General features: G+C 40.2%; 1 protein-coding gene across 1 annotated transcript in view; it reads left to right on the top strand.

The window, feature by feature from the left end:
• Positions 1 to 24,637, top strand: part of ARFGEF1 (ARF guanine nucleotide exchange factor 1) — a 265,875-nt gene that overhangs the window by 202,035 nt on the left and 39,203 nt on the right. The window contains exons 21-28 of the mRNA XM_089654279.1: positions 5,823 to 5,981; positions 9,733 to 9,883; positions 11,897 to 11,987; positions 15,925 to 15,965; positions 16,046 to 16,215; positions 18,687 to 18,838; positions 21,299 to 21,471; positions 24,337 to 24,497. Coding sequence (XP_089510405.1) covers positions 5,823 to 5,981; positions 9,733 to 9,883; positions 11,897 to 11,987; positions 15,925 to 15,965; positions 16,046 to 16,215; positions 18,687 to 18,838; positions 21,299 to 21,471; positions 24,337 to 24,497 — 1,098 coding nt within the window. The remainder of the gene's footprint in view (positions 1 to 5,822; positions 5,982 to 9,732; positions 9,884 to 11,896; positions 11,988 to 15,924; positions 15,966 to 16,045; positions 16,216 to 18,686; positions 18,839 to 21,298; positions 21,472 to 24,336; positions 24,498 to 24,637) is intronic.

The following is a 24,637-nucleotide window of genomic DNA, read 5'->3' as shown; positions in this document are numbered from 1 at the left end:
ATCAGGTGACAACCTCATTGCCTCTGCGTACCCTGAAAGCTCAGTAGCCGCTCTCAAGTTGATGAATTTTTTTCTTGGGAGTTTTTTTGGAGTTGTGTTTTCTTGAATAGAGGTCATTGTTCCTTATTGATTATAGAGGTGCTGGGTTTCAGCAAACTCACCTCTTAAGGTAGAACTCAGGTAAAATATTTTTTCATTTTTGAAAGCGTAAGGGAGGGTTTTTTTTGTCATCTTTGTCCCATTGGGAAGATTTCCCTTCACTTCCTTTCCCATAGCCAAAACAGGAAATGAGAGGCAATCCCTCCAAAGTGAGGGAAATCCCTGGTTGTCACCAGGGTCTTCACCATTGGAAGATTTAGTTAGTTACAGTTAGTAGAGATCTTTTATTTGTTCTGGGAATAACCAGAATTTGGGATTTTTTTTAACTTTCAGTGGTAACGGTAAACATGTCAATTAGGGTGAACCCCTATCAGGGACACAGGCAGCAATACAGACATGACCATTGTTCTAACCCCTCTCCACCCTATCTAGAACTTAAAAAAATAAAAGTTTACACTAACTTATACTTTAATATCTGTTGATATCTTAAACTGAACCCATGCAAGAGAGAACAGAAATTTAAATGTAATGTTCCCTCCCAAGCCACTACTTTGCAGTTGGGGAACAGCTAGTTCTGTAACAAATGGAAATGGCTAATACTGCAACAGATGGGAATAGCTAGTAGTGTAACAAATAGGAATCTACTAGTATTATATTAGATTGTGAGCTCCAAGGAGCAGGGCCCTCCTTTCCCTTTTGTATTGAACTGTATTGTTGCTGTATTGTCTACTGTTATATTGTAAAGCGCTGAGCAAACTGTTGGCACTATATACAGTCAGGTCCATAAATATTGGGACATCGACACAATTCTAACATTTTTGGCTCTATACACCACCACAATGGATTTGAAATGAAACGAACAAGATGTGCTTTAACTGCAGACTGTCAGCTTTAATTTGAGGGTATTTACATCCAAATCAGGTGAACGGTGTAGGAATTACAACAGTTTGCATATGTGCCTCCTGTATTATAATAATAATAATAACAGATAGAAATGGCTAGTACTGTAGCAGAAAGGACCACGACTGTTGATCCCAATTACTTCCCACTCCCACCTGCTAATTTCCAACCTCGCTATACAAAAATTAATGGGGAAAAAGGGCAGTGCCACAAGGAGGTAAGCATCAGAGCTGGCCACCGCTGTGATAGAGAGGTAAGGAAGTATCTAAGTTGGTGCAGATTAGCCTTATTTGTTATATTAGGCAGACAAGGAATAGATGATTTCAGAGTCTGAAAAATGACACGTACCTTCAATGTATGATTTCAATATAATCACGTCTCGGTTGGAGGAAAAAAAAAGTGTCTTGTTAGGTGACAGGCTCTGCTTGCGTGATGTGATATTCTGGTACTATGGCAATATTTACACCTTATCACTTTGCTGTAATAACGGTTTCTACTGCTGAGGTACAATGGAGTTTAATTTGTACAATGTAATTACTGCCAGAAAGCTAAGGTAATTATTTTCCTTTGTCCCAGGAGCACATCTTGCAGTTCTCCTTTCCTATCAGCAATATACTTCTATGCATAATTATTAGGAATACAGAATGTATGAAATCGAAATTGAACTTAAAGGGGATGCGTAATGTTTTTGTAACTAAAGAAGAATTTTCAATATCTTTTTTTACATTGTTCAGTCCATCTTGCGACAAAGTACATGTAGCACTTTCTCTCATCTTCCCAACTGTGAAGCTAGCTGCAGTATTGGACAGGGTACCTCTCCTTGGCATACAGCCACCTGGCACCACAGCTAGCAAGGAATCAGCCGCTTTGATAGTGGGCATTTCTCTCTGAGCGGGCTCTTTGAGCTTTAGACCACAGCAGCCGGTTGGTATTTATGTAGTGTGCTCTGGGTTGCATCTCTGTATGCACAGCATGCATACATGTACCTTTCTTTCGTGCTGCCCATGTAGTGCTTTTAAAAAGAACACACGGTCACTTTGAGACCCAGTTTTTAGTCTTGTGTGCCTCTTGAAGAGAACGGTTTGGTTGATATTGTGAGACCGGGTTGGTGATGTAGCTGGGGGCAGAGTTGTGGATGGCTTTGTAAGTTGTTGTTTTGAATTGTATTCATTGGGCGAGTGGATGCCAGTGGAGTGATTGGCAGAGAGGTGTAGCAGACACTGAACGGTTGGTAAAATGGATGAACCTGGCAGCAGTATTCATGATGGACTGGAGGAGGGAGATAGATAATGTAAAAGTAAGCCAATGAGGAGGGAGTTGCAGTAGTCAAGGCCAGAGATAACCAGGGAGTGAATTAGGAGCTTTGTGGTATCTTTGGTTAAAAAGGGGCATATTCTGGAGATGTTGCGGAGGTTGAGGCGGCATTATTTGGACAGGGATTGGATGTGGGCCTGAAAGGATAGTTCAGAATGCAGGGTTACCCCTAGCACCCTGGCATGCAGGGAACGGTTGATAGTTGTGCTATTGATCCTGACCAAGAAATCAGGGAAAGAGGCACATGGGGGAGGAAATATTATGAGCTCAGTTTTGGATAGATTGAGTTTTAGGAAGTGGTGTGACATCCAGTGTGATATGTCTGTTAGTAAATCGGTGATACGTGAGGAAACTGATGGGGTGAGCTGAGGAGTAGAGAGATAGATTTATGTGTCATCAACATAGAAATGGTGTTGGAAACCATGGGAAGCTATCAGCTGACCCAGGGAAGATGTGTAGATCAATAATAGAGTAGAGAGTTAGATTTTAATTATTGTAGCCATTGAGGCAGTGTACAAATGCAGTGACCTATAATAATCAGTCCAAAATAACTCTATCAAACCCCTCTGCATTCTTCAAACGATCGGATGAATTTTGAAGATGTTTTTTCTGACCTTCTGATTTTTCATTCCCAAATCCTCCGTTAGAATCTGGCGCACTGTTTTCCTGTTCATGTTCAATTCCTCCATCATTCGTACATTCAATCTTCGATTTGAGTGCACGAGGGTTCCCACTCTGTCCGCATTTGCATCTGTCCTTTGCGTTTTTGGTTGCCCAATTCTTCTATCATCGTGGACATCTTCCCACCCCTCCTTAAACCATCTATGCCAGGGGTGGGCAACTGTGGCCCTCCAGCTGTTGTAGATCTACAAGTCCCATGAGGCATTGCAAAACTGACAGTTACAAGCATGACTCCCAAAGGCAGAGGCATGATGGGACTTATAGTTCACCAACAGCTGGAGGGCCACAGTTGCCCACCCCTGATCTATGCCATTCAAAAACACTTGATTTCTTCATGGAATGTTCACCATAAGCCTGTTATAACACAGCTAAAGTTTCACTTGCATTTTTGCCAGTTTGAATGCAAAATTTGTTAATCTGCTGCTCCAGATTCCTTTCACTGTTCTTCCACCAACAGTGCAACACATATATGTGTTTTTCTTCTACTACTTTGTAAATACTGAGTCAACTGGTCTGTGACCCAGGCCAGTGCAAGTTAGAAAATGTCAAAACACACTCGAGTGCGAATGGCTGTGTGACTAATCATCATACTCCTAGATTGTAAGCTCCAAGGAGCAGGACCCTCCTTTCCCTCTTGTATCGAACTGTATTGTTCCTGTATTGTCTCCCGTTATATTGTAGCGCTGAGCAAACTGTTGGCGTTATATAAATCCTGTATAATAATAATACTGCTACGCCACAAGCATTCCGGTAATTAAAGTGTCACACCTCGTACACTGATCTAAAAATAGTTAACTGAAATCTGGTTTGATGGGCTACTTCTGTTTTACTTCACTGTCTTTTACATCGATATTAAAAGTTTAAATGTTTAAAATCTATAGTCAAAGGAGGACCATATAGCACAGGAGTAGCAGATTCAGGGTATTTTCAGAGACAGCAGAGGTGAACTCTTAGAATTCATTGTTTCTGCCAATTTAAAGTGCATTACATTTTGAAATGAGCAAAGAATCACAGAGCCAGCTGTAAAGTAAGATTAGTCAGAGTGTGGAAGGTAATGCAAGGAAAGCGAGAATTGTGGCCTTTCTGCTTAATATTTTTAATGCAGCAGAAAATTGCTTGCCTGGATTATTCTATGCATTGATTAGACAAAATAAACACTTGCAATTTTATTTGACATGGCCCATTACAGATGAAACATTTGTCCTGCAGGGTAAAGTTACAAAACTTAAAGTTGAAAAAAAAAAAAAAAGATTCTCTCTCTTTCTTCAAAATGTATGTTGCATGGAAAGGGGATTATTTTAATCATAGTTGTCAGTGACACAATATAAACAATTTATCTATTGGCAGATTTTATTTTAATGAAATGGTTTTGGAAGGAATAGTGAATAACAGAGCAACAAACATTGGGCAGTACGTTTTATCCTTGAGCTTCGGATCCGTCCCTGTTTGTTCAGGTACGGGGATCAGGTGAAAATATTAGTGCTGCCTCATGTGTTTCAAAACCCTGCTGACACTGCACGAATGATCAAGGCACTTTTTGTGGTCTTGCCTTTCCATTTCAGATTATTGGACATAGCATCACTACTACAGTCTCAGGAAGTACCCCAGATTTTGGATTGGCCAAATGCTTCTTACACTGCTTTTCCTTCCCCAAAACATGCTATATGAAATAATTGACAATGCATATGATCAGTGCAGCACAACAATACATATTAGTATACTGGAGATCTGTGTGGGCACCAAAAGTGAAAGAATAATTTGGGACGATAAACAACATTGCAAAAATGCAACTCGTACTTATAGAGCGGGACAAGCTGTGCAAATAACACCCAAACCTGGGCATGCTGGATTCGCTACAGAACTAGCAAAGAACAGAGAAAGACCATGACCTGTGGGTAAAATACAATTTGACACACCCGACAGCTACATGACATTTGGTGGGCTGACGAAACGGGGACTCTTTATTAGTCATACTATTTCCCCCTACCAGACAATGCATCTCAAACCCCCTTCCTCCCTACTACATGCAAGCCTTTTCAATTACTTCACCCCTATGTATAACCCCCACCACCTTTTTTTCTTTCTTTTTTTTCACTCTTTCTCTGTCCCTTATTACCATAGGTTTGAACCTTCACCCCCCTTCCCCCCCTCTTTATATAACCCTGGAAAGCCTTCGGCTATATGCTTTTTCCCTGCGAGATTCATTCCTCACCAATCCCACCAATCCTTCACAAGTACCTCCCAGGATATCCCTCTCCCCTTCTGCTTATATTTCAATCACTATGACCTGGTGTTGGTGTTATTGGGAATAGTAACATCCACCTGTACCTGTATCCCCAACCGGCCTTAGAACACACCTGAAGGGCATTGTTCCCAGAATAACAGGAGTTTTTTCCATGCTGCAAGTGTTATCTAATTGTGTATTTCTGTACATACTAATCTATGGTTAATCCACATGGAAATGTCATGTACTCCTCTTTTCCATATTTTTTGATGGACCTAGGAAAAATCCAAATAAAAACTATTATCAAATATAATATCTTTCAAATGAGGTTTAATTTATTCCTTAATCAAGAAAGGAAACCTATTATAAACATGTTGCATATTTTTAGAGGATGACACTGCCACTTATCAGGAATGGTAGAAGTTATATTTTAAAGTTTGATGTTTGGGTCAGATGAGGACACATTTCTCAGACTGTTATCTCTCTGAATCTTTAACCCCATCAGCCTTTCAAAAAACAACAAATTCTGCCATTAGACAAAGTAGGAAATGTTGTGCTGTCCTCGTACTATGTTCTAATGTTACTTCTATGTTGTGTCTTTCAGCTTGAAAGAGATGCTTATGTCCAAGCGTTAGCAAGGTTTACATTATTAACTGTAAGCTCTGGAATTACGGAGATGAAACAGAAGAACATAGATACCATCAAAACTCTCATCACTGTGGCTCACACAGATGGAAACTACTTGGGTAGCTCATGGCATGAGGTACTGTCTTCCAGCTGGTCTGTTTTCTGTGTCAAGGATAAAATAATGAGATTAGTGATGAAAATATTAATGTTTGCTTTGTGATAGATATGTATATATACATGATTAAGAAGCACATAGTTATTAAAAATTGTATAAAGGTCCCACTGGCAACACTTAATATGTCTTATTATCAGCAAGTCCTTGTTTATCTCTTGTTAAACCCTCAAAGTTGCTTTGAGCTCAAGGCTTACAGCCTAGGCAAAGCTAAAATGATCTCTGGCTGGTGTATCATGCATATCTAACATCAGTAAGCTGGGTATGTACTGGTAGAATTTTGAAAAAAAATTCATATGAAAAAATTAATATAAAAAGAATTTTTGTATGAAAATTCTCAGAACATTCTACTGTCATTCGAAAATAGTTCAAAATTTTGTTTGCTTTTAGCATTTTGGTTTTGGAACGATTGTATCTATGTACAGTGCCTTGAAAAAGTTTTCATACCACTTGAAATTTTCCACATTTTGTCATGTTACAACCAAAAACGGAAATGTATTTATTGGGATTTTATGTGATAGACCAAAACAAAGTAGCACATAATTGTGAAGTGGAAGGAAAATGAGAAATGGTTTTCAAAGTTTTTTTTTTTTTACAAATAAATATGTGTGGCATGCATTTGTATTCAGCCCCCTGAGTCAATACTTTGTAGAACCACCTTTCGCTGCAAATACAGCTGCAAGTCTTTTTGGGGATGTCTCTACCAGCTTTGCATATCTAGAGAGTGAAATTTTTACCCATTCTTCTTTGTAAAATAGCTCAGCTCTGTCAGATTGGATGGAGAGCGTCCGTGAACAGCAATTTTCAAGTCTTGCCACAGATTCTCAATTGGATTTAGGTCTGGATTTTGAATGTGCTTTGATTTAAACCATTCCATTGTAGCTCTGGCTATATGTTTCGGGTCATTATCCTGCTGGAAGGTGAACTTCCAACCCAATCTCAAGTCTTTTGCAGACTCTTAACAGGTTTTCTTATAAGATTGCCCTGTATTTGGCTCCGTTTATCTTCTCATCAACTCTGACCAGCTTCCCTGTCCCTGCTGAAGAAAAGCATCCCCACAACATGATGCTGCCACCACCATGTTTCACGGTGGGGATTGTGTGTCCAGGGCGATGTGCAGTGTTAGTTTTATGCCACACATAGCATTTTTCTTTCAGGCCAAACATTTCAATTTTGGTCTCATCAGACCAGAGCACCTTCTTCCACATGTTTGCTGTGTTCCCCACATGGTTTCTCACAAACTTCAATGAGGACTTCTTATGGCTTTCTTCTTGCCACTCTTCCATAAAGGCCAGATTTGTGGAGTGCACAACTAATAGTTGTCCTGTGGACATATTCTCCCATCTGAGCTGTGGATCTCTGCAGCTCCTCCAGAGGTACCATGGGCCTTGGTTGCTTCTCTTAGTAATGCTTTACTTGCCCGGTCTGTCAGTTTAGGTGGACGGCCATGTCTTGGTAGGTTTGCAGTTATGCCATACTCATATTTTCGGATGATGGATTGAACGGTGCTCCATGAGATGTTCAAAGCTTGGAATATTTCTTTATAACCTAACCCTGCTTTAAACTTCTTCACAATTTTATCCCTGACCTGTCTGGTGTGTTCCTTAGTCTTCATGATGCTGTTTGTTCACTAATGTTCTCTAACAAACCTCTGAGGGCTTCACAGAACAGCTGTATTTATACTGAGATTAAATTACACACAGGTGGACGCTATTTACTAATTAGGTGACTGCTGAAAGCAATTGGTTCCACTAGATTTTAGTTGAAAACCATTTCTCATTTTCCTTCCCCTTCACAATTATGTGCCACTTTGTGTTGGTCTATCACATAAAATCCCAATAAAATACATTTCCGTTTTTGGTTGTACCATGACAAAATGTGGAAAATTTCAAGGGGCATGATTACTTTTTCAAGGCACTGTAACTATAAATAGACTACCAAAACGAAAACCACATAGGCTGTTATAAATTTGTATATTCAAGAAAAATTTTCCATCCTACTCCAAATTTTCTCATAACTGTGGTAAAAAATGAACATTGATATAACCCCACAGCTGATTAAGTGAAAACTGTGACTCTGCTCACCACTTGTAAACTAAACTAAACCCTCGAGCACAAAAGTGAAAATCAATTCGATGTATGTGTATATTGCGGAGCATATCTTTATAACCACTAATGATTAGAAAAACAAATTTTCTTTCAACAAAAATGTGGAACAAAATTCTACTGGTGTATATCCAGCTTTCTGTCTAGGGTCATACTTCTGCGGGGCACTGTATATAACTTGCACAGGAATCACATGCGATGTCTATGCGGTACGATTTGATCTATACATTTTGCATGGCTCAAATTGCACCAAAAAAGGTGCAGGACCCTTTTTTCCCCACACCTGATTCACTTCGCATGGGTGTTCTCACCCCTGTGATGCGAATTCTAGCAATCGCACTGCGTTTTGCAATCTGTTTCGGGATCGTTAATTTAACATTGACACCCGCACCAGATCGCATGGATGCCGTGCGATTGCAATGTGGTGTGGGAAACACACAGGATTTGCTGTGTTTCCCTCTCTGCATTAGTGTGAAACTAGACTAAGACAAACTATTGTTATAAGTCTTACAGACCTTATCAGTGAGATAAGAGGAAGCAGAGCTCGTTTATGTCAAGTGTAATTGTAGCTTCACCATGTACATACACATTCTCAATTACAAACGATACATAAAACCATCCAGTCTGCACTCTATTGCCTGTGTTGACCGACTTTGGAGTTGTGCTGGTGGCATCATTTGGAGACTTTTCTGCGATTATTCAGAATTCTTTGGCAGATGCCTTTGATCTGCAGTTGACCTACTTCTGACCAGCATTTGACCCTCCAAGTGGATTTTGCATACTCATAGATTTGAAGCACACAAAAACTTGTCGATGCATGCCTTATTGTATAGCTAGAATTGCCATTAGGACTGTCGGCATCTGACATTTCTCAGATGGCTGGGTCTCCTTGCTGCATGCACTAGTTCAACCTGCCATCCTCAGAGTCACTAGTGCTTCAGAGCCACAGAAACACTCTTGTGACATAATGGCCAGTGAGTGGAATTGCCACATGCAGCAGGGAGATGCAGGCATCTGACACACTGAAATTGTCAGATGGTTAAGATCCTAACAGCACTCCTAGCTCTGCAAGAGCACAAATATTTGGTACTGGTAAGAAGCATTAGACATGTATATTAAAGAGATGTTAGGATTAAAGTGTTACTAAACCCATGGCCCTGCATTCACTATGCTGATTGGCCCTGCGCTGATCACATGCACCCTCCCAAGGAGAAAAAAAACTCTCTAGCCATACACACTAAACTAAGCATGTGCAGAGTGACTCCTAGACCTCTGTACTATCAGCAGATGGATTGGGGACAGTAGAAGGGAAGGATCAGAGAAGACAGAATAAAACAGCTGTTTTACACAATTTGGAGGATATTAACCCCTTAGGTTCTACAGTGAGTTTAACAAGCATACTTTACTGCATATACAGATTGATTTTACTGTTGTGGAATTAGAACCACTTTAATGTATCCCTGACAATATCCCTTCAAACCATAATATTGCTTTTTATTTAGGTTCATGAATTGGTTTTACTAACTGAAATTTTGCTCTATGGGTGTGCATTACAGTTGTGCAAATAGCAATTATTGTGTGGCTTTAGGATATTTTTCCTTTACAAACAGATCTTGAAGTGCATCAGTCAGCTGGAACTTGCACAGTTAATAGGCACTGGAGTGAAGCCTCGCTACATCTCTGGGACAGTAAGGAATAGAGAAGGGTCGTTCACTGGAACCAAAGACCAGGCATCTGATGAATTTGTTAGTCTTGGCCTAGGTTAGTAAGACCATTCATAATTTTTTGTTCTATTCATTCAGCTTTGATGTTTTGTTCTTGCTTTGCAGAGTATGTGGAATCTCATAAGCTTTAACTTGATATTTAATTTTGTGAAGTAATTTTCAATATTTTTAAATGTGCAGCTTTCATTAAAGAGGAACTTCACCTCCAAGTACGTCCAGAGGTCTTCTTGGTACCTTACCACCTGAGTTTAGATTCTCCTGTAGGCTGATCCACAGCCTTTTGAGGAAGTTTTCTCCAGGTCGCACCCTTGTTTCTCTGTGTTAGGTGAATGTTCCTAGCTCTTTTGCTCTCCTGCCCATTGCTCCACAGCTGTGGATATTTCTCTTGACCATGGCAGATCAGATAATTCTTAGAACCTTATTCTGAATCAAGGTAAGGCAGATCATGCAGAGTTCGTAAGGCCCCAGAAACACCTATAGGTGTTTTATTGGATGAGTCTTGTTCATGCTCCTGCTTTTCTGGTGTAGACCTTCACCCCTGGTGTCTATGTAGGGGTAACTGCTTGCACACTCTACCTGCCTTTGTTAGTCAAGGTTGGTACCCTTAGGTTCCTACCAGTATCAAGGGTCTTTTTGGCTATCCTATGGAATATTAAACTGTGAAGCTCTCACTTTCCTTGGATATTTAGTGTGAGATGGGTTGGCTGGCCAGGTAAGCTCATTCCTATACTGAAACCTTCCATTCTTGAATTCCAAGGGTTGGGAGTGTAAACCTTTTGCTTGTAGACAGGTTGGTTTCCTATTGTGGACCCGTTGTTAAGTGAACCCGTTTTTGGGAGCCTTTTCCTCTGGGGATTTTCTCCAGAGTTTTTTTTTTTTATTGTCAACCATATTCCATTGTTGGTCTGTTTCTTCCTTATCAGGAAGTTGCAATGATCCACCTGTTTTGGTGCTTATTTCTTTTTTTATACCTCCTTGTTGGTGCTGGTCAGTGTTCCTTACAGTTCCTCTCTTTTCCCTTGGTGGTCATCTCTTTTACCCTGTTCTAAGCATTAGGTTGATCCTCTGTGGTTGTTGGCATATTCCCCTGCCTTGCAGGGGACTTCATCACATCTGCTTCTGCTTCGAGCACTGGTCTTCCTGGTAGTCCTGTATTACAGATGGTTCTTGGTCCTATTTGGGTCTGTCAGTGGCTGTTGCCTACCCCTTAGCTGGACTGCTTTTGGGTGTCTGGACTATTTCTGCATTCCTATGTTCCTGCATTGAGGGACACAGGTCCCACCCTCTGTTTTTTTTGCTGGCCCTGTGTATTGGTTTATCACAAAACTGAAGCATGCTGGGTAGAGATGGTTATATGGGAACTGGATTAAAATTGTTATGTTTGCCAGTGTCCCAACCTCCTGCATAAAAATTCCAGTGTAACCCAACTGTTTCCTGTGTCCTTCAATGTACTAAAACAAAAACATTTTTTGGCAATTAAAAAAAATCTTATTTAGGTCTCTTAATGCCACTCATTACATTACATCTACTTAAACAGCATTTTCTTGTCATGATGGGAAGAAAGTGGGGCTCCCAGAGAAAGCTAGGATAAATGTTTTATAATGGCTTCTGAAATTGTTTTAAATAAACCTCAAAATTATCAGACAGGGTTGATTTACTAAAGAAGTAGAGACTTCTCACCTGGAAAAGTGAAAGTTCATTTAGCTTAGTGCATGATATGAAGCTGTGTTCACTTCAATCATCCAATCACGTAAGAGCACAAATCCTTCTTTTAAATTTCCCTCACACATGGTTAGGTGTTCAAAGTGAAGATAGCTCCTTGTTTGCTAAGCAAATATTCCCTTTTCAAATGGGAAGTCTCTATTCTTTTAGTAAATCAACCCTAAAGTGTTCCAGCTCAGATTTGATTCTGGGCCCCCATTGCTGCAAGAAAAGACTAATAAGTAAGCTGTGGTGTGTTACCTATTCGACCAATTGTCTGTGTGCTTGCTGGGAATTCAAGGCTTTGCAATAATTATTTCTGCCAATTTCCATTTTTCTGTATTAACAGTTGGAGGGAATGTTGACTGGAAGCAAATAGCAAGTATACAGGAATCCATAGGAGAGACCAGCTCCCAGAGTGTTGTGGTAGCTGTTGACAGGTATGCATGATTTGGTTTGACTTTCTCTAGTTAATCCGTAGTTTGAATTGTGAGATTTAACAATAAATATATAGAACTATTGTAGAATAAAGAAGAGAGCATTGCATAATCCTCAATGGAAACAAAAATGGGCGCCAGACAACACAGATAATATCTATAGACAGAAGAACTGTCTGTGCAGACTTAACCTGTGATGGTGACTTGAAGTAAAGTGCATTTACGTTGCATCACTTCCATCAAAAGTTCAAAAAGTGTTTTTTTCCCCATTTAAAAGAAGCTTGTGTAGATAGCAAGATGGTGGTGACTGCCATTGCTGATTTAAGATTCTAACAAATTATAGTTACCTGATCCTCGAACTGATAAGCGACTTTATATTTCTGTTTTGGCTTGGCAAGCTATATCATTGTTTTTGGTCAGTATCTAGGACAAACCAATTGCTCAATTCCCTCAATAACACATTGTGTTTCAGAGAATCCCTCCCGCAGCACTGTTGTGTTCTACTGGGGGGGAGCCTGCCCACACAATAAATTGCTGTGGTTTAGTGTGCGTGGCAGTGTGAACAGGCTCTAAGTAGGCTTCAAAGAGCGAAAAGAATTCGGGGAGCTTGTCACTAGTAATGTTACCCAATAGTTCCAACAAGCAGGATGTGCGATATTGATATGGAGTCTGCAAAGTCACAGGCTTAGGGAAAACGGGTAATTCTCAAAAATACGTGTGTTACTTTATGTATCTTTGAACAATGAATATCAAAGTAGAACTTTGCACAAAAAGTCATTTCCCACTAGTTCACTCCCTTCCCAGGCCTGTAACTGAGTTACAAGCTTTTTGACATCCAGAATTCTTGCCTAAGCAGGGATGGTGTCCCTTGCCCCACCCTCTTTCCTCCCGCAGTTTCCTGGGACACGTTACATTTCTCAGGAGGATGCAGGACAATTCACAAACCACTGAGTGAGTGAGCTTGCCAGGCCCAGTGGGGATGCCAGCTGTGGTTTCTCAGGAAGCTATAGCCGGCTCCTGTATCCAAGATGGCGGGACCTGCAGCAGGTGTGCGGAGACAGCACTGGAATCTAGAAACTGATAAGTACCTAATTTTTAAAAGTTGGTAGCTACATTATTTGTAATATAAAAAAAAATCAGGCTGAAGTTCCTCTTTAAGCTCTTCCTAAATGTGTTTCAGCGGTGCATGTATCTATTGGCTAGAGTTGACCTTGGAGAAAATAAGTATTGTAATAATATACAACCCTTTGGCTGAGCCTAGAGATAATCATTAGCTAGTTATTGGTTGCCTTCCAATACTGTAGGTAGCCAGAAGCTCCACTGTGCAGAATAGACAGCTCCTGTAACAGTGCCGGTGATTTGCAACCCATTGAAATCACTGCATTTTCTAAATTGCTGTAAATGAACTGTTCTCATTAGTTTGGCATAATTCTTTCTAACAACGCCTCATTACATCCTGGAGTATGCAGACTTATTACAGCTTTTACTGTAATATTTATCGCAGATTAATCTTTCATTACAATTACATTTTCAGCATGGTTGAGTACTTGTTAGCTGAACATTGTGAAGTATGTCAGTGAAAGGGTAGATAAAAACAAGCAAAATGAGTGAGTGCACAGAATCAAACCAAATAAGCTGTTAGCATAAAAGGATAAAACCCCTTAATCCTCAAATAAACCATAAAACAAATATGCAGCGCTGTAAATAAAGTGACTTTGTGCAAAAGGCACACAAAATGACTGCGCAGTAATAGTGAAATCAAAGAAATATCGTCAACAAGGTGACGAGTGCAAATGTGAATAGATGAATAAAAAACAAATGAATAAATATAGTGGAAAAGATTCTAGTGATCAACAATATGGTTACAAACCATATATAATGAATATGAATGAGAAAAAGTCCAGTGATCTATAATCACATATAAAATGATCAACTCAATTATGTGCTTATTAATAAATAGTCCAATGAACTTGTGAATGCATGAGATCAAATGGTGATCAATATGATCTCCAAATCATTGCAGCACTTTCAGTGACAGAAAAGTTCTAAAGGAACGCAGGATCAAACTTTGGTACACGTGACTTCTTGTGGTAAAGAAATGAGGAATGCTTGCACTCACCGGAAGAGCAAGTTAAATGCACATATAATGATAATCTCTGGGGAGGACAATACTTCACATTGATCACCATTTGATCTCATCCATTCACAAGTTCATTGGACTATTTATTAATGAGCACATAATTGAGTTGATCATTTTATATGTTATTATAGATCACTGGACTTTTTCTCATTCATAATCATCATATATGGTTTGTAACTGTATTGTTGATCACTAGAATCTTTGCCACTATATTTATTCATTTGTTTTTTATTCATCCATTCACATTTGCACTCGTCACCTTGTTGACGATATTTCTTTGATTTCACTATTACTGCGCAGTCATTTTTTGCGCCTTTTGCACAAAGTCACTTTATTTACAGCGCTGCATATTTGTTTGATAGTGAAAGGGTAGAGACTGCACAGTGTACGGTAACTGTAGAGGACCATCATCATAACACAACACGTCCCATTCTATGACCTTTCTGTCAGTGAGAAATCCAGACTGGCCGTCTGTGGTTGAGTGAACCACGCTTAAAGTGCATCTAAATCTAAGACTAAAACTCTAATATATTGCAGCTACACCAGTCCTTATTTGCGGTTACTATTTTTTAATTCAGACATTTTCCCCTAATTCTGAGCTGGTGGTCTCGCCAGTAACACATGTCCTATCCCAGGGTAAAAAATTATCAGTTCCTAAAAGGTATCTATGGAGGAGCAGTCCTGCTACCTGACGCATTTTGACCCACTGTAGCTTCACTGGCCATACATTATGCAGTCAGGCAGGCCCTTGCACTGTATAGTTGAAGGTAAATCTAAAGGAAATTGTATAATGTATGGCCAGCTTTAATCATAGGTTAGCAGCTTGGTGCAGGATGGAAATATTTATTCATCATTAGCCTCTGTGGATACAGTGATGTGTGTTGCGAATCTGTGTGAGGAATAGAATTCGGATAAATTCCATTTATAACATTGTCACTATTCTGTTCATCTGTTTCCTCGCTCACACGCTCTCAGCACACATCACTGTTTTCCCAGCGGCTAATGATGCATACAGCTTTTCGTCCTGCTCCAAGCTCCTACCCTATGACTAAGACCTGGTGAGTGGGGCTAAACGTGTAGCTTTCTCAGGACTTGTAGGCTGAGGCCACTCCTTACCTTTTGACACGGGCTGATGTGGTCAGAGTGGCGATCCTTATGACTCCCAATAGTCAGGAACCACAAGTATTGGGTGTACGTGGCACAGTATGTCCAACTGAAGAATGCCTGGCCATGCCCATGGTGGTTGCAATGATGGCAGAATAGATGCAATGCATGATGCCTTTTGGGACAGGCAATAAGCTGGGCATATGCAGCCATCCCTCCCATCACTGTTTATCAGAAAATGTCTTTCAGCTATCAGGGAAAGCAGTCTCTGAGAGCCAGGAAGTTCCATTTGGGAGGATTGGTTCTAAGATGGAGCCTCCATTAGTCGTCATAGCTTCAAGTAAAAATAAAAGTTGGTATTCTGGGTCAAGGAAGATGGGTAATGAGGGATGAGGAAGAATTGCATTCTTTCCCGTGTTAGGATCATATGTATCTTCATATATATTCTTATATACACAGGCAGTTAGAAAGGCTCTACTCATTATGATGTAAGGTCATGTTTCGGTGTATTCTTGATGATGGTCAGTGTGATACAGGCTGCTTGTCTAATTTTTTTATGTTTTTATGTAACTGTTTTTTCTAGCCCTCTGGAATTGGGATTGTGTCACATTTCTTAGCTTACATGCCATCCTGTGATATGCATGTATTCATGTAAATATGCGAATATACATTTTGAAATAATTTATATAATTTCAGGATATTTACTGGATCCACAAGGCTGGATGGAAATGCAATAGGTAATACAAATTATTATGTATTTTCTTCCTCTTTCTGTCTGCATTTTTCCAATAAATCTCAACCCATTCTGTGCTTACAGTGGATTTTGTACGCTGGCTGTGTGCCGTGTCAATGGACGAGTTGGTGTCTCCAACACACCCACGAATGTTTAGCTTACAGAAAATTGTAGAGATCTCTTACTACAACATGGGTCGTATCCGACTTCAGTGGTCCAGGATATGGGAGGTTATCGGAGATCATTTTAATAAGGTATGGTATACTTGGCATTCCACACCAATTGTAACAGTTTATATACCGGCAGGTCTTCTGTATTCATAGCTTTTTCTATAGTTTTTTTTGTTATGTACCTGAGTTCAGTGAGGAGGGTGCTAGGAGGGTAGTAAGCTTGTTGGAAAAATAAAAAAAGGTTTCCTGCTACAAGGTAATATAATGTGCTAGCGTGCACTGCATACTTGCACATTATGAAAGACTTACTTTAGAACGAAGCCCTCCAGCGGTGCACTGTCAGGCTTTCATCTTCACTCGGTCTTCCTTCTGGGTCCACAGGCTGCAGCTGCTTGAATGGCCAAGCCATCAAAGACGGCATGCTCGGGAGTTTCCGCCATGGCACACAGCTTTTAAGGAACGGCACGGGTATGCCATTCCTTCAGAGCCGGTATTGTCACCTGCTGCTGCTCTGTAGAATATCACCTAAACGGTGAACGTTTGAGAGACATTCACTTTACCTGCAGGTAAGCTTTATTATGAGCTTACCTGTAGGTAAAAATATACAGAGTGACTTTACTACTACTTTAATGAAAATCTCAGATTCTCTTCCTTCTCTTAAAGTGTAAGTGCGACAACTTTTTTTCTTAGGTTTGGATAGACTGAGGAAGAGTTAGAACCAGGCAGTTTTTTACTGCCGTCCAGGGCCTCTGCATTAAAGGAATTAGTGGTTGGGGGGCTGAAAGAGTACAGACCAACCACAGGGTTTTCCACGCTCACCCCCCACCCCCCCACTGCTAAGATGAAGAAGCCCTTTAGGAGATGTTTGTTTTAGGCCAGGGACTCAAAAGTTATTAACTTGTTGCCTCCTACGTAACACGTGTGGCAGCAAAAGGGTGAGCATTAATGCTCACATGCTGCATATATGCGTCGCTGGGTGGCTGATGTCTCTGTGCTGAGAGTGTACTCACTGCATGCCTCCAGCAAGGAAACCAACCTGTCATCTCGATCCAGTCCAACAATTGGTAGTCAGTGGCACTGACTACCAATTATGTGACCACTGTGACAGCCTATCATAGGATTACCGATCCTTCCCAGGCGTTCGAAAGGGGACACCGAGGCTAGCGGGAAGGGGTTATAGGTCAGCAGCTCCTCCTGCTTTGCAGCACCAGGAAAGGCTATACAGCGAACATTGCTGGTTGGGGGCTCCAGAAGTGAGGTTTTCCATTAAAGCTAGAGGATTGGCATGACAGCCAGACAACCAATATTTTCAGAAGGAGATTAATTGCAGACTAGGTATTTCTGTCATGGCAGTTGTTTGCTGCTGATTTTTAAACTCTCACAAAAAAGTTATTAATAAAGGTAGGGGAGGTGCATTTCATGCTTACAGGTGGATGAGGGTTCATCAGGGTGATATAGAAGGCATTAGCCAGAAATTGTTACAAGACTGCAGTTAGCAATAATAATAGGTCCCTAGGTGTAAGTTCCTTTCTGGCAAAACATGCTTTTTTGATTATCCAGTCCCCCTCCCCATGTATATACTTAACTTTTTTACTTTTTTTTTTTTTTTTGAGCAGGCAGGATCCAAACTGGCATCAGCATCATTTGTCCAGACACAGATTGCCTGTTGGATATGGGTCCTGTGTTGACTTGGCAGTGAGGGGAAGGGTTATTGGTAGTGAAAATGCTTATAACCCTCCTCCTCATCTTGTATAGCAATGTAATCCAAGCAGCCCCAAAAGCTTTTAAGCATGACAACACTATAGTGAATTCACTGCAGGTCAAAGAGCATTGCCATCCTGGTGAGAGGAATACTCATAGACTGGCAGGGTCACCAAGTATTCATTCTGTGAAAGAAAAAGCTCTGGATAACTTAGGTGTTACTAAATTCAAACATTTTTTAAAATTAAAATAACAAACATGTTATACTCACCTGCTCTGTGCAGTGGCATTGCACAGAGCGGCGGCATTGCACAGAGCGGCCCCGATCCTCATCTTTTTTGGTCCCCCGACTGCGATCTTGGTTCCTCCTCTTCATGTGTCCCCGTAACAAGCCTTTTTCTATGGAGACACACAGTGTCTGCTCACTTCCGAATTGTGGGTCTATGGAGCTGCACTCCATAGACTTACACAGCAAGCCTTCACCCACCCCCCAACTCCTCCGTACTACATTTGATTGACAGCAGGAGCCAGCCAATGGCTCCTGCTGCTGCTCAAGTGCTATATGAAGAGGAAGAGAGGGGAGAAGAGATGGAGCCATGCACAGCGCTGGATCTATTCTCCCCTCTCTTCCCCAGGGAATGGGGGGGGGGGGGCAAAGAACTAGAAAGTGGTTTTCACCTTAATGCATTTATAGCTTTAGTATCATTGTAAATGATGTACATGGAGTTTTAACTTGTTGAATTATACTAATTGGGTATAGTTATAAATAATATATATATTACTGATAGTTTTAGAATTTAAGCACAACAAGGTTGAACTGCCCTTTAATGTCTGTGCTGTGTTTTTTTTCTTAGGTTGGTTGCAACCCTAATGAAGATGTTGCAATTTTTGCAGTAGATTCTTTGAGACAGCTGTCTATGAAATTTTTAGAAAAGGGGGAGCTTGCAAATTTCCGCTTCCAAAAAGATTTCTTAAGGCCGTTTGAGCACATCATGAAGAGGAACAGGTAGGTGAAACTGTACTCTGTGTATATAATTTGTTTTTAGGTATCATACCCTTGTTCATGTTTTTTTTTTTCTTGTCAGTTAAAGGTAGTTTGCATTGGTGGTCCATGTGCATCTGGAGATACTTGTGGGTACAGTTAGATTTTGGGTAGAAAATGCAGTAAGGTATCTTAAAGTATATGTGAACCCTCACCTTGCAAAACAACCCATTCAGTTTACAATAGATCTGATCATTGGAGGAGAGCAGGCTGAGTTCTCGGCACAGCTAGAGAACTGACCATGTTGTACTCTCATGCCTTGTGTGGTCAGATTTTAATAGGAAAGCAGAGGGACTGGCAGGATCACCAGGGATTTCACACAAAGGAAGCAAAACAAAGAACAGGATACTATTTCATACAAGTACATGGTATAACACGCATATATTGGGAATATGAAATGTTGGATTTACATATTCTTTAAATAAACTGTGTATTAGGTAGACGTGCATTTGAATGAATGTATTTGCATGCGTAAGGTTAAATGAGCAAAGCAAACCAGGAAAGGATTGAGTGGAATTAGGGGGGTAGGCCATGGATGATGAGTAGGTTAATCCCATGGGTTCAATAAAGTGGAGGGGGTGGGCACAATTAAGTACTGGACATGGGGGTACATTCAGTGCCACATTTTCTCATGTTACTACCAAAAAAGTAAATGTATTTCATTGGGATTTTATGTGATAGACCAACACAAAGTGGCACATAATTGTGAAGTGGAAGGAAAATGATAAATGGTTTTCAACATTTTTTACAAATAAATATGTGAAAAGTGTGGTGTGCATTTGTATTCAGCCCCCTTTACTCTAATACCCCTAACTAAATTCTAGTGGAACCAACTGCCTTCAGCAGTCACCTAATTAGTAAATATAGGCCACCTGTGTGTAATTTAATCTCAGTATAAGTACAGCTGTTCTGTGAAGCCCTCAGAGGTTTGTTAGATAACATTAGTGAACAAACAGCATCATGAAGGCCACGAAACACACCAGACAGGTCAGAGATAAAGTTGTGTAGAAGTTTAAAGCAGGGTTTGGATATATAAAAAATATCCCAAGCTTTGAAAATCTCACGGAGCACTGTTCATCCATCATCCAAAAATGGAAAGCATATGGCACAACTGCAAACCTACCAAGAAATGGCCATCTACCTAAACTGACAGGCCAGGCAAGAAAAGCATTATTCAGAGAAGCAGCCAAGAGGCCCATGATAACTCTGGAGGAGCTGCAGAGCTCCACAGCTCAGGTGGGAGAATCTGTCCACAGGACAGCTATTAGTCGTGCACTCCACAAATCTGGCCTTTATGGAAGAGTGGCAAGAAGAAAGCCATTATTGAAAGAAAGCCATAAGAAGTCCCATTTGCAGTTTGTGAGAAGCCAAGTGGGGGACACAGCAAACATGTGGAAGAAGGTGCTCTGTTCAGATGAGAACAAAATGGAACTTTTTTTGGCCTAAAAGCAAAACGCTATGTGTGGCGTAAAACGAACACTGCACATCACTGTAAACGCACCACCCCCACCTTGAAACAGGTGGTGGCAACATCATGTTGTGGGAATGCTTTTCTTCAGCAGGGACAGGGAAGCTGGTCAAAGAGTTAATGGGAAGATGGATGGAACCAAATACAGGGCAATCTTAGAAGAAAACCTGTTAAGAGTCTGCAAAAAATTTGAGACTGGGGCGGAGGATCACCTTCCAGCATGACAACAACCCTAAACAACCCTAAACAGCCAGAGCTACAACGGAATGGTTTAGATCAAAGCATATTCGTGTGTTAGAATGGCTCTGTCAAAGTCCAGACCTAAATTCAATTGAGAATCTGTGGCAAGACTTGAAAATTGCTGTTCACAGATGGTCTCCATCCAGTCTGACGGATTGGATGATTGCTCTCTATTTGGTTCCATCCATCTTCCCATCAACTCTGACCAGCTTCCCTGTCCCTGCTGAAGAAAAGCATCCCCACAATATGATTTTGCAAAGAAGAATGGGCAAAAATGTCACTATCTAGACATGCAAAGCTGGTAGAGACATCACCAAAAAGACTTGCAGCTGTAATTGCAGCGAAAGGTGGTTCTACAAAGTATTGACTCAGGTGGCTGAATACAAATGCACGCCATGCTTTTTCACATATTTATTTGTAAAAAAGTTTGAAAACCATTTCTCATTTTCCTTCCACTTCACAATTATGTGCCACTTTGTGTTGGTCTATCACATAACATTCCAATAAAATACATTTACGTTTTTGGTTGTAACATAACAAAATGTGGAATATTTCAAGGGGTAGGAATACTCTTTCAAGGCACTGTACAGGATTGTGAAAGTGGATATATTCTAGTAATGTGTGATAGCACGTACTGTAAATGTGTGTCACAAAGCTGTAACCATGTTGCCTTCCTCATGTAATGATTGTAATGCTTGTGCTTTGTTTGTAAAAAGGTCTCCAACCATCAGGGACATGGTCGTCCGCTGCATTGCACAGATGGTAAACTCCCAAGCTGCTAACATTCGCTCAGGCTGGAAGAACATATTCTCAGTTTTTCACTTGGCTGCCTCAGACCAGGATGAGAGCATTGTGGAGCTGGCATTTCAGACCACTGGGCACATAGTCAGTGAGTATTTGTATTTGACTGACACATGTACTGAGCTAGCTGTGCATATGCCACTTAGAATATCCCTAACACGTTAAAATAAAAGGTAATTCTTAGGATCTCAGCTTCAAAAAATAGTGCAACCAGAAAATTTGTTAAAGCCTTTTGTCATCTGCTCATTTCAAAACTGTAGTTCCAATGCAAAATATTAAAGTGGTCACAAAAAATGTGGAATGAGGGCTTGTTCACACTAAAAATGCATGGACATGAGAAAATTAATTTTTTTTAATAGAGTTTTCTTTCACTCCCATGTGTTCATTGGAGAACATTATTGCAAGTTTGTATTTTAGAAACCATTCAAATAGAGTATTTTAAAACCCAGCATGCCTAAAATGTAACCACTTTAGGCTGTATACCCATTAAGGTTCAGAACTTTTTTTTATGCAAAGGATTTCTCTTGGCAATATTGTCTTGCAACATTTATATTTTATTCTATAATTTATCCCCTTTATAATGAAGCTTCTGTTACAAATAATTCTGTTTATAAAGTGTGGCAATGTTATTTACAAATGAAATAAAGGTGCTTTCTCCCAGTGTTAAACTTTTTTTTAAATCACTAGCACTATGAAAAAATAAAATAAACGAAAAAACAAAAGCTTATTTGTAAAAAATCAGCACAATGATAATAGCTACGTTGAATATAAAAAGTCTACACATCCCTGTTAAAACGTCTGGTTTCTGTGATGTAAAAAAATGAGATAAAGATAAATAATTTTTCCATCTTTAATGTGACATATAAACTGTACCACTCCATTAAAAAAACTAACTGAAATCTTTTTTTTGGGGCACACCCTCTTATAACTGTGGATGTAGCTGTGTTCATAATTAAGCAATCACATTCAAAATCATGTTAAATAGGAGTCAGTATACACCTGCCATCATTTAAAGTGCCTCTGATTACCCCAAATGAAGTTCAGCTGTTCTAGTAGGTCTTTCCTGACATTTTCTTAGTCGCATCCTACAGCAAAAGCCATGGTCTGCAGAGAGCTTCCAAAGCATCAGAGGAATCTCATTGTTAAAAGGCATCAGTCAGGAGAAGGGTACAAAAGAATATACCATGAAACACAGTGACATTACCAAGAACTAGATGTCCCTCCAAAATTGATGAAAAGGCAAGAAGAAAAATGATCTGGGAGGCTGCCAAGAGACCTACAGCAACATTAAAGGAGCTGCAGGACTATCTGGCAAGTACTGGCTGTGTGGTCCATGTGACAACAATCTCCTGTATTCTTCATATGTCTGGGCTATGGGGTAGAGTGGCAAGAGGGAAGCCTTTTCTTACGAAGAAAAACATCCAAGCCTGGCTAAATTTTGCAAAAACACATCTGAAGTCTCCCAAAAGCATGTGGGAAAATGTGTTATGGTCTGATGAAACCAAGGTTGAACTTTTTGGCCATAATTCCAAAAGATATGTTTGGTGCTAAAACAATACCTCACATCACCAAAAGAACACCATACACACAGTGAAGCATGGTGGTGGCAGCATCATGTTTTGGGGCTGTTTTTCTTCAGCTGGAACTGGGGCCTTAGTCAAGGTAGAGGGAATTATGAACAGTTCCAAATACCAGTCAATATTGGCACAAAACCTTTAGGCTTCTGCTAGAAAGCTGGACATGACAACGACCCAAAGCATACATCCAAGTCAACAGAGGAATGGTTTCATGTCTTCACCAGAAGAAGATGAAAGTTTTGGAATGGCCCAGCCAGAGCCCAGACCTGAATCCGATCGCAAATCTGTGGGGTGAGTTGAAAAGGGTTGTGCACAGGAGATGCCCTCACAATCTGACTGATTTGGAGTGTTTCGGAAAGGAAGAGCGGGCAAATATTGCCAAGTCAAGATGTGCCATGCTGATAGACTCATACCCAAAAAGACTGAGTGCTGGAATCAAATCAAAAGGTGCTTTAACAAAGTATTAGTTCAAGGGTGTGCACACTTATGCAACCATATTATTTTAGTTTTTTTAATTTTTACTTCCCTACACCTAAAAGATTTCATTTTGGTGTTCAACTGAGTTGTACAGTTTATAGGTCACATTAAAGGTGGAAAAGGTTCTGAAATGATTTATCTTTGTCTAATTTTTTCACATCACAGAAACCTGACATTTTAACAGAGGTGTGTAGACGTTTTATATCCACTTTATGTGAAGGAAGAAGGTGAAGTATAACTAAAGGCAAAACCTTTTTTTAAGATTTGGATAGACTGGCGAATGATTATATTCACTGTCAAGTTTTTATTGCTGTCTGTATCCCCATTAGCTGTCGTGATCACCAGTGTCACCACAAATGAAAGTGAGGGCAAATACAAAAGTTTGGGCTGCCATCAGAGCAGGATTAGAGTGAAAATCTTTCAGTGAGGACACTTGTTCCTGTGATACCTGTCTACACCCTCACCTTGGAATGTTCTCCTCACACTTCCTGTTGAGTCTACAGGAAAGGAAGTGAAGGAAAATCCCCCTATTAAGAGATTTAGGGAGAAGGTTGAAGAAGCAGCCATATTACACTTGCCAAAAGTATTTGGATGATTTTTTTAGGGCATTTGCGACATCTTCATATATGTCTTACTAAAATAGACTTGATAACCAATGTGTTACATTGAAATTCAGTTATAAGAAATATTTGCATGCTGTCACTATGGGGAGATTTACTAAAACTGGTCTACGCAGAATCTGGTGCAACTGTGCATAGTAATGCATCAGCTTCCAGGTTTTATTGTCAAAGCTTAATTGAACAAGCTGAAGTTAGAAGCTGATTGGTTGCTATGCACAGCTGCACCAGATTCTGTGTGTACCAGTTTTAATAAATCTCCCCCTCTGTTCTTTGTTACAGCACTGGTTTTTGAGAAGCACTTTCCAGCCACCATTGATTCTTTTCAGGATGCAGTGAAATGTTTGTCTGAATTTGCCTGTAATGCAGCATTCCCAGACACCAGCATGGAAGCCATACGTCTCATCCGTCATTGTGCAAAATATGTTTCTGACCGGCCTCAGGTATAGTTTCCGTTGTGTAATTTGTTTCACTTGAAAACTCCTCGTCATGCTTCATTACATCGATGGGCCTCATGATGACAGCTGCTTCCAACATGCAGTCAAAATGATTCAAAATGAATGTAGCTGTTGTTAATCACTGG

The sequence above is a fragment of the Staurois parvus genome, unplaced genomic scaffold (assembly GCF_062004578.1).
Source record: "Staurois parvus isolate SC_StPar_1 unplaced genomic scaffold, SC_StPar_1.0 ptg000748l, whole genome shotgun sequence".
NCBI lineage: Eukaryota > Metazoa > Chordata > Amphibia > Anura > Ranidae > Staurois > Staurois parvus.
The sequence above is the reverse complement of the archived record's forward strand: the minus strand, read 5'-3'. Positions and strand labels throughout refer to the sequence as shown.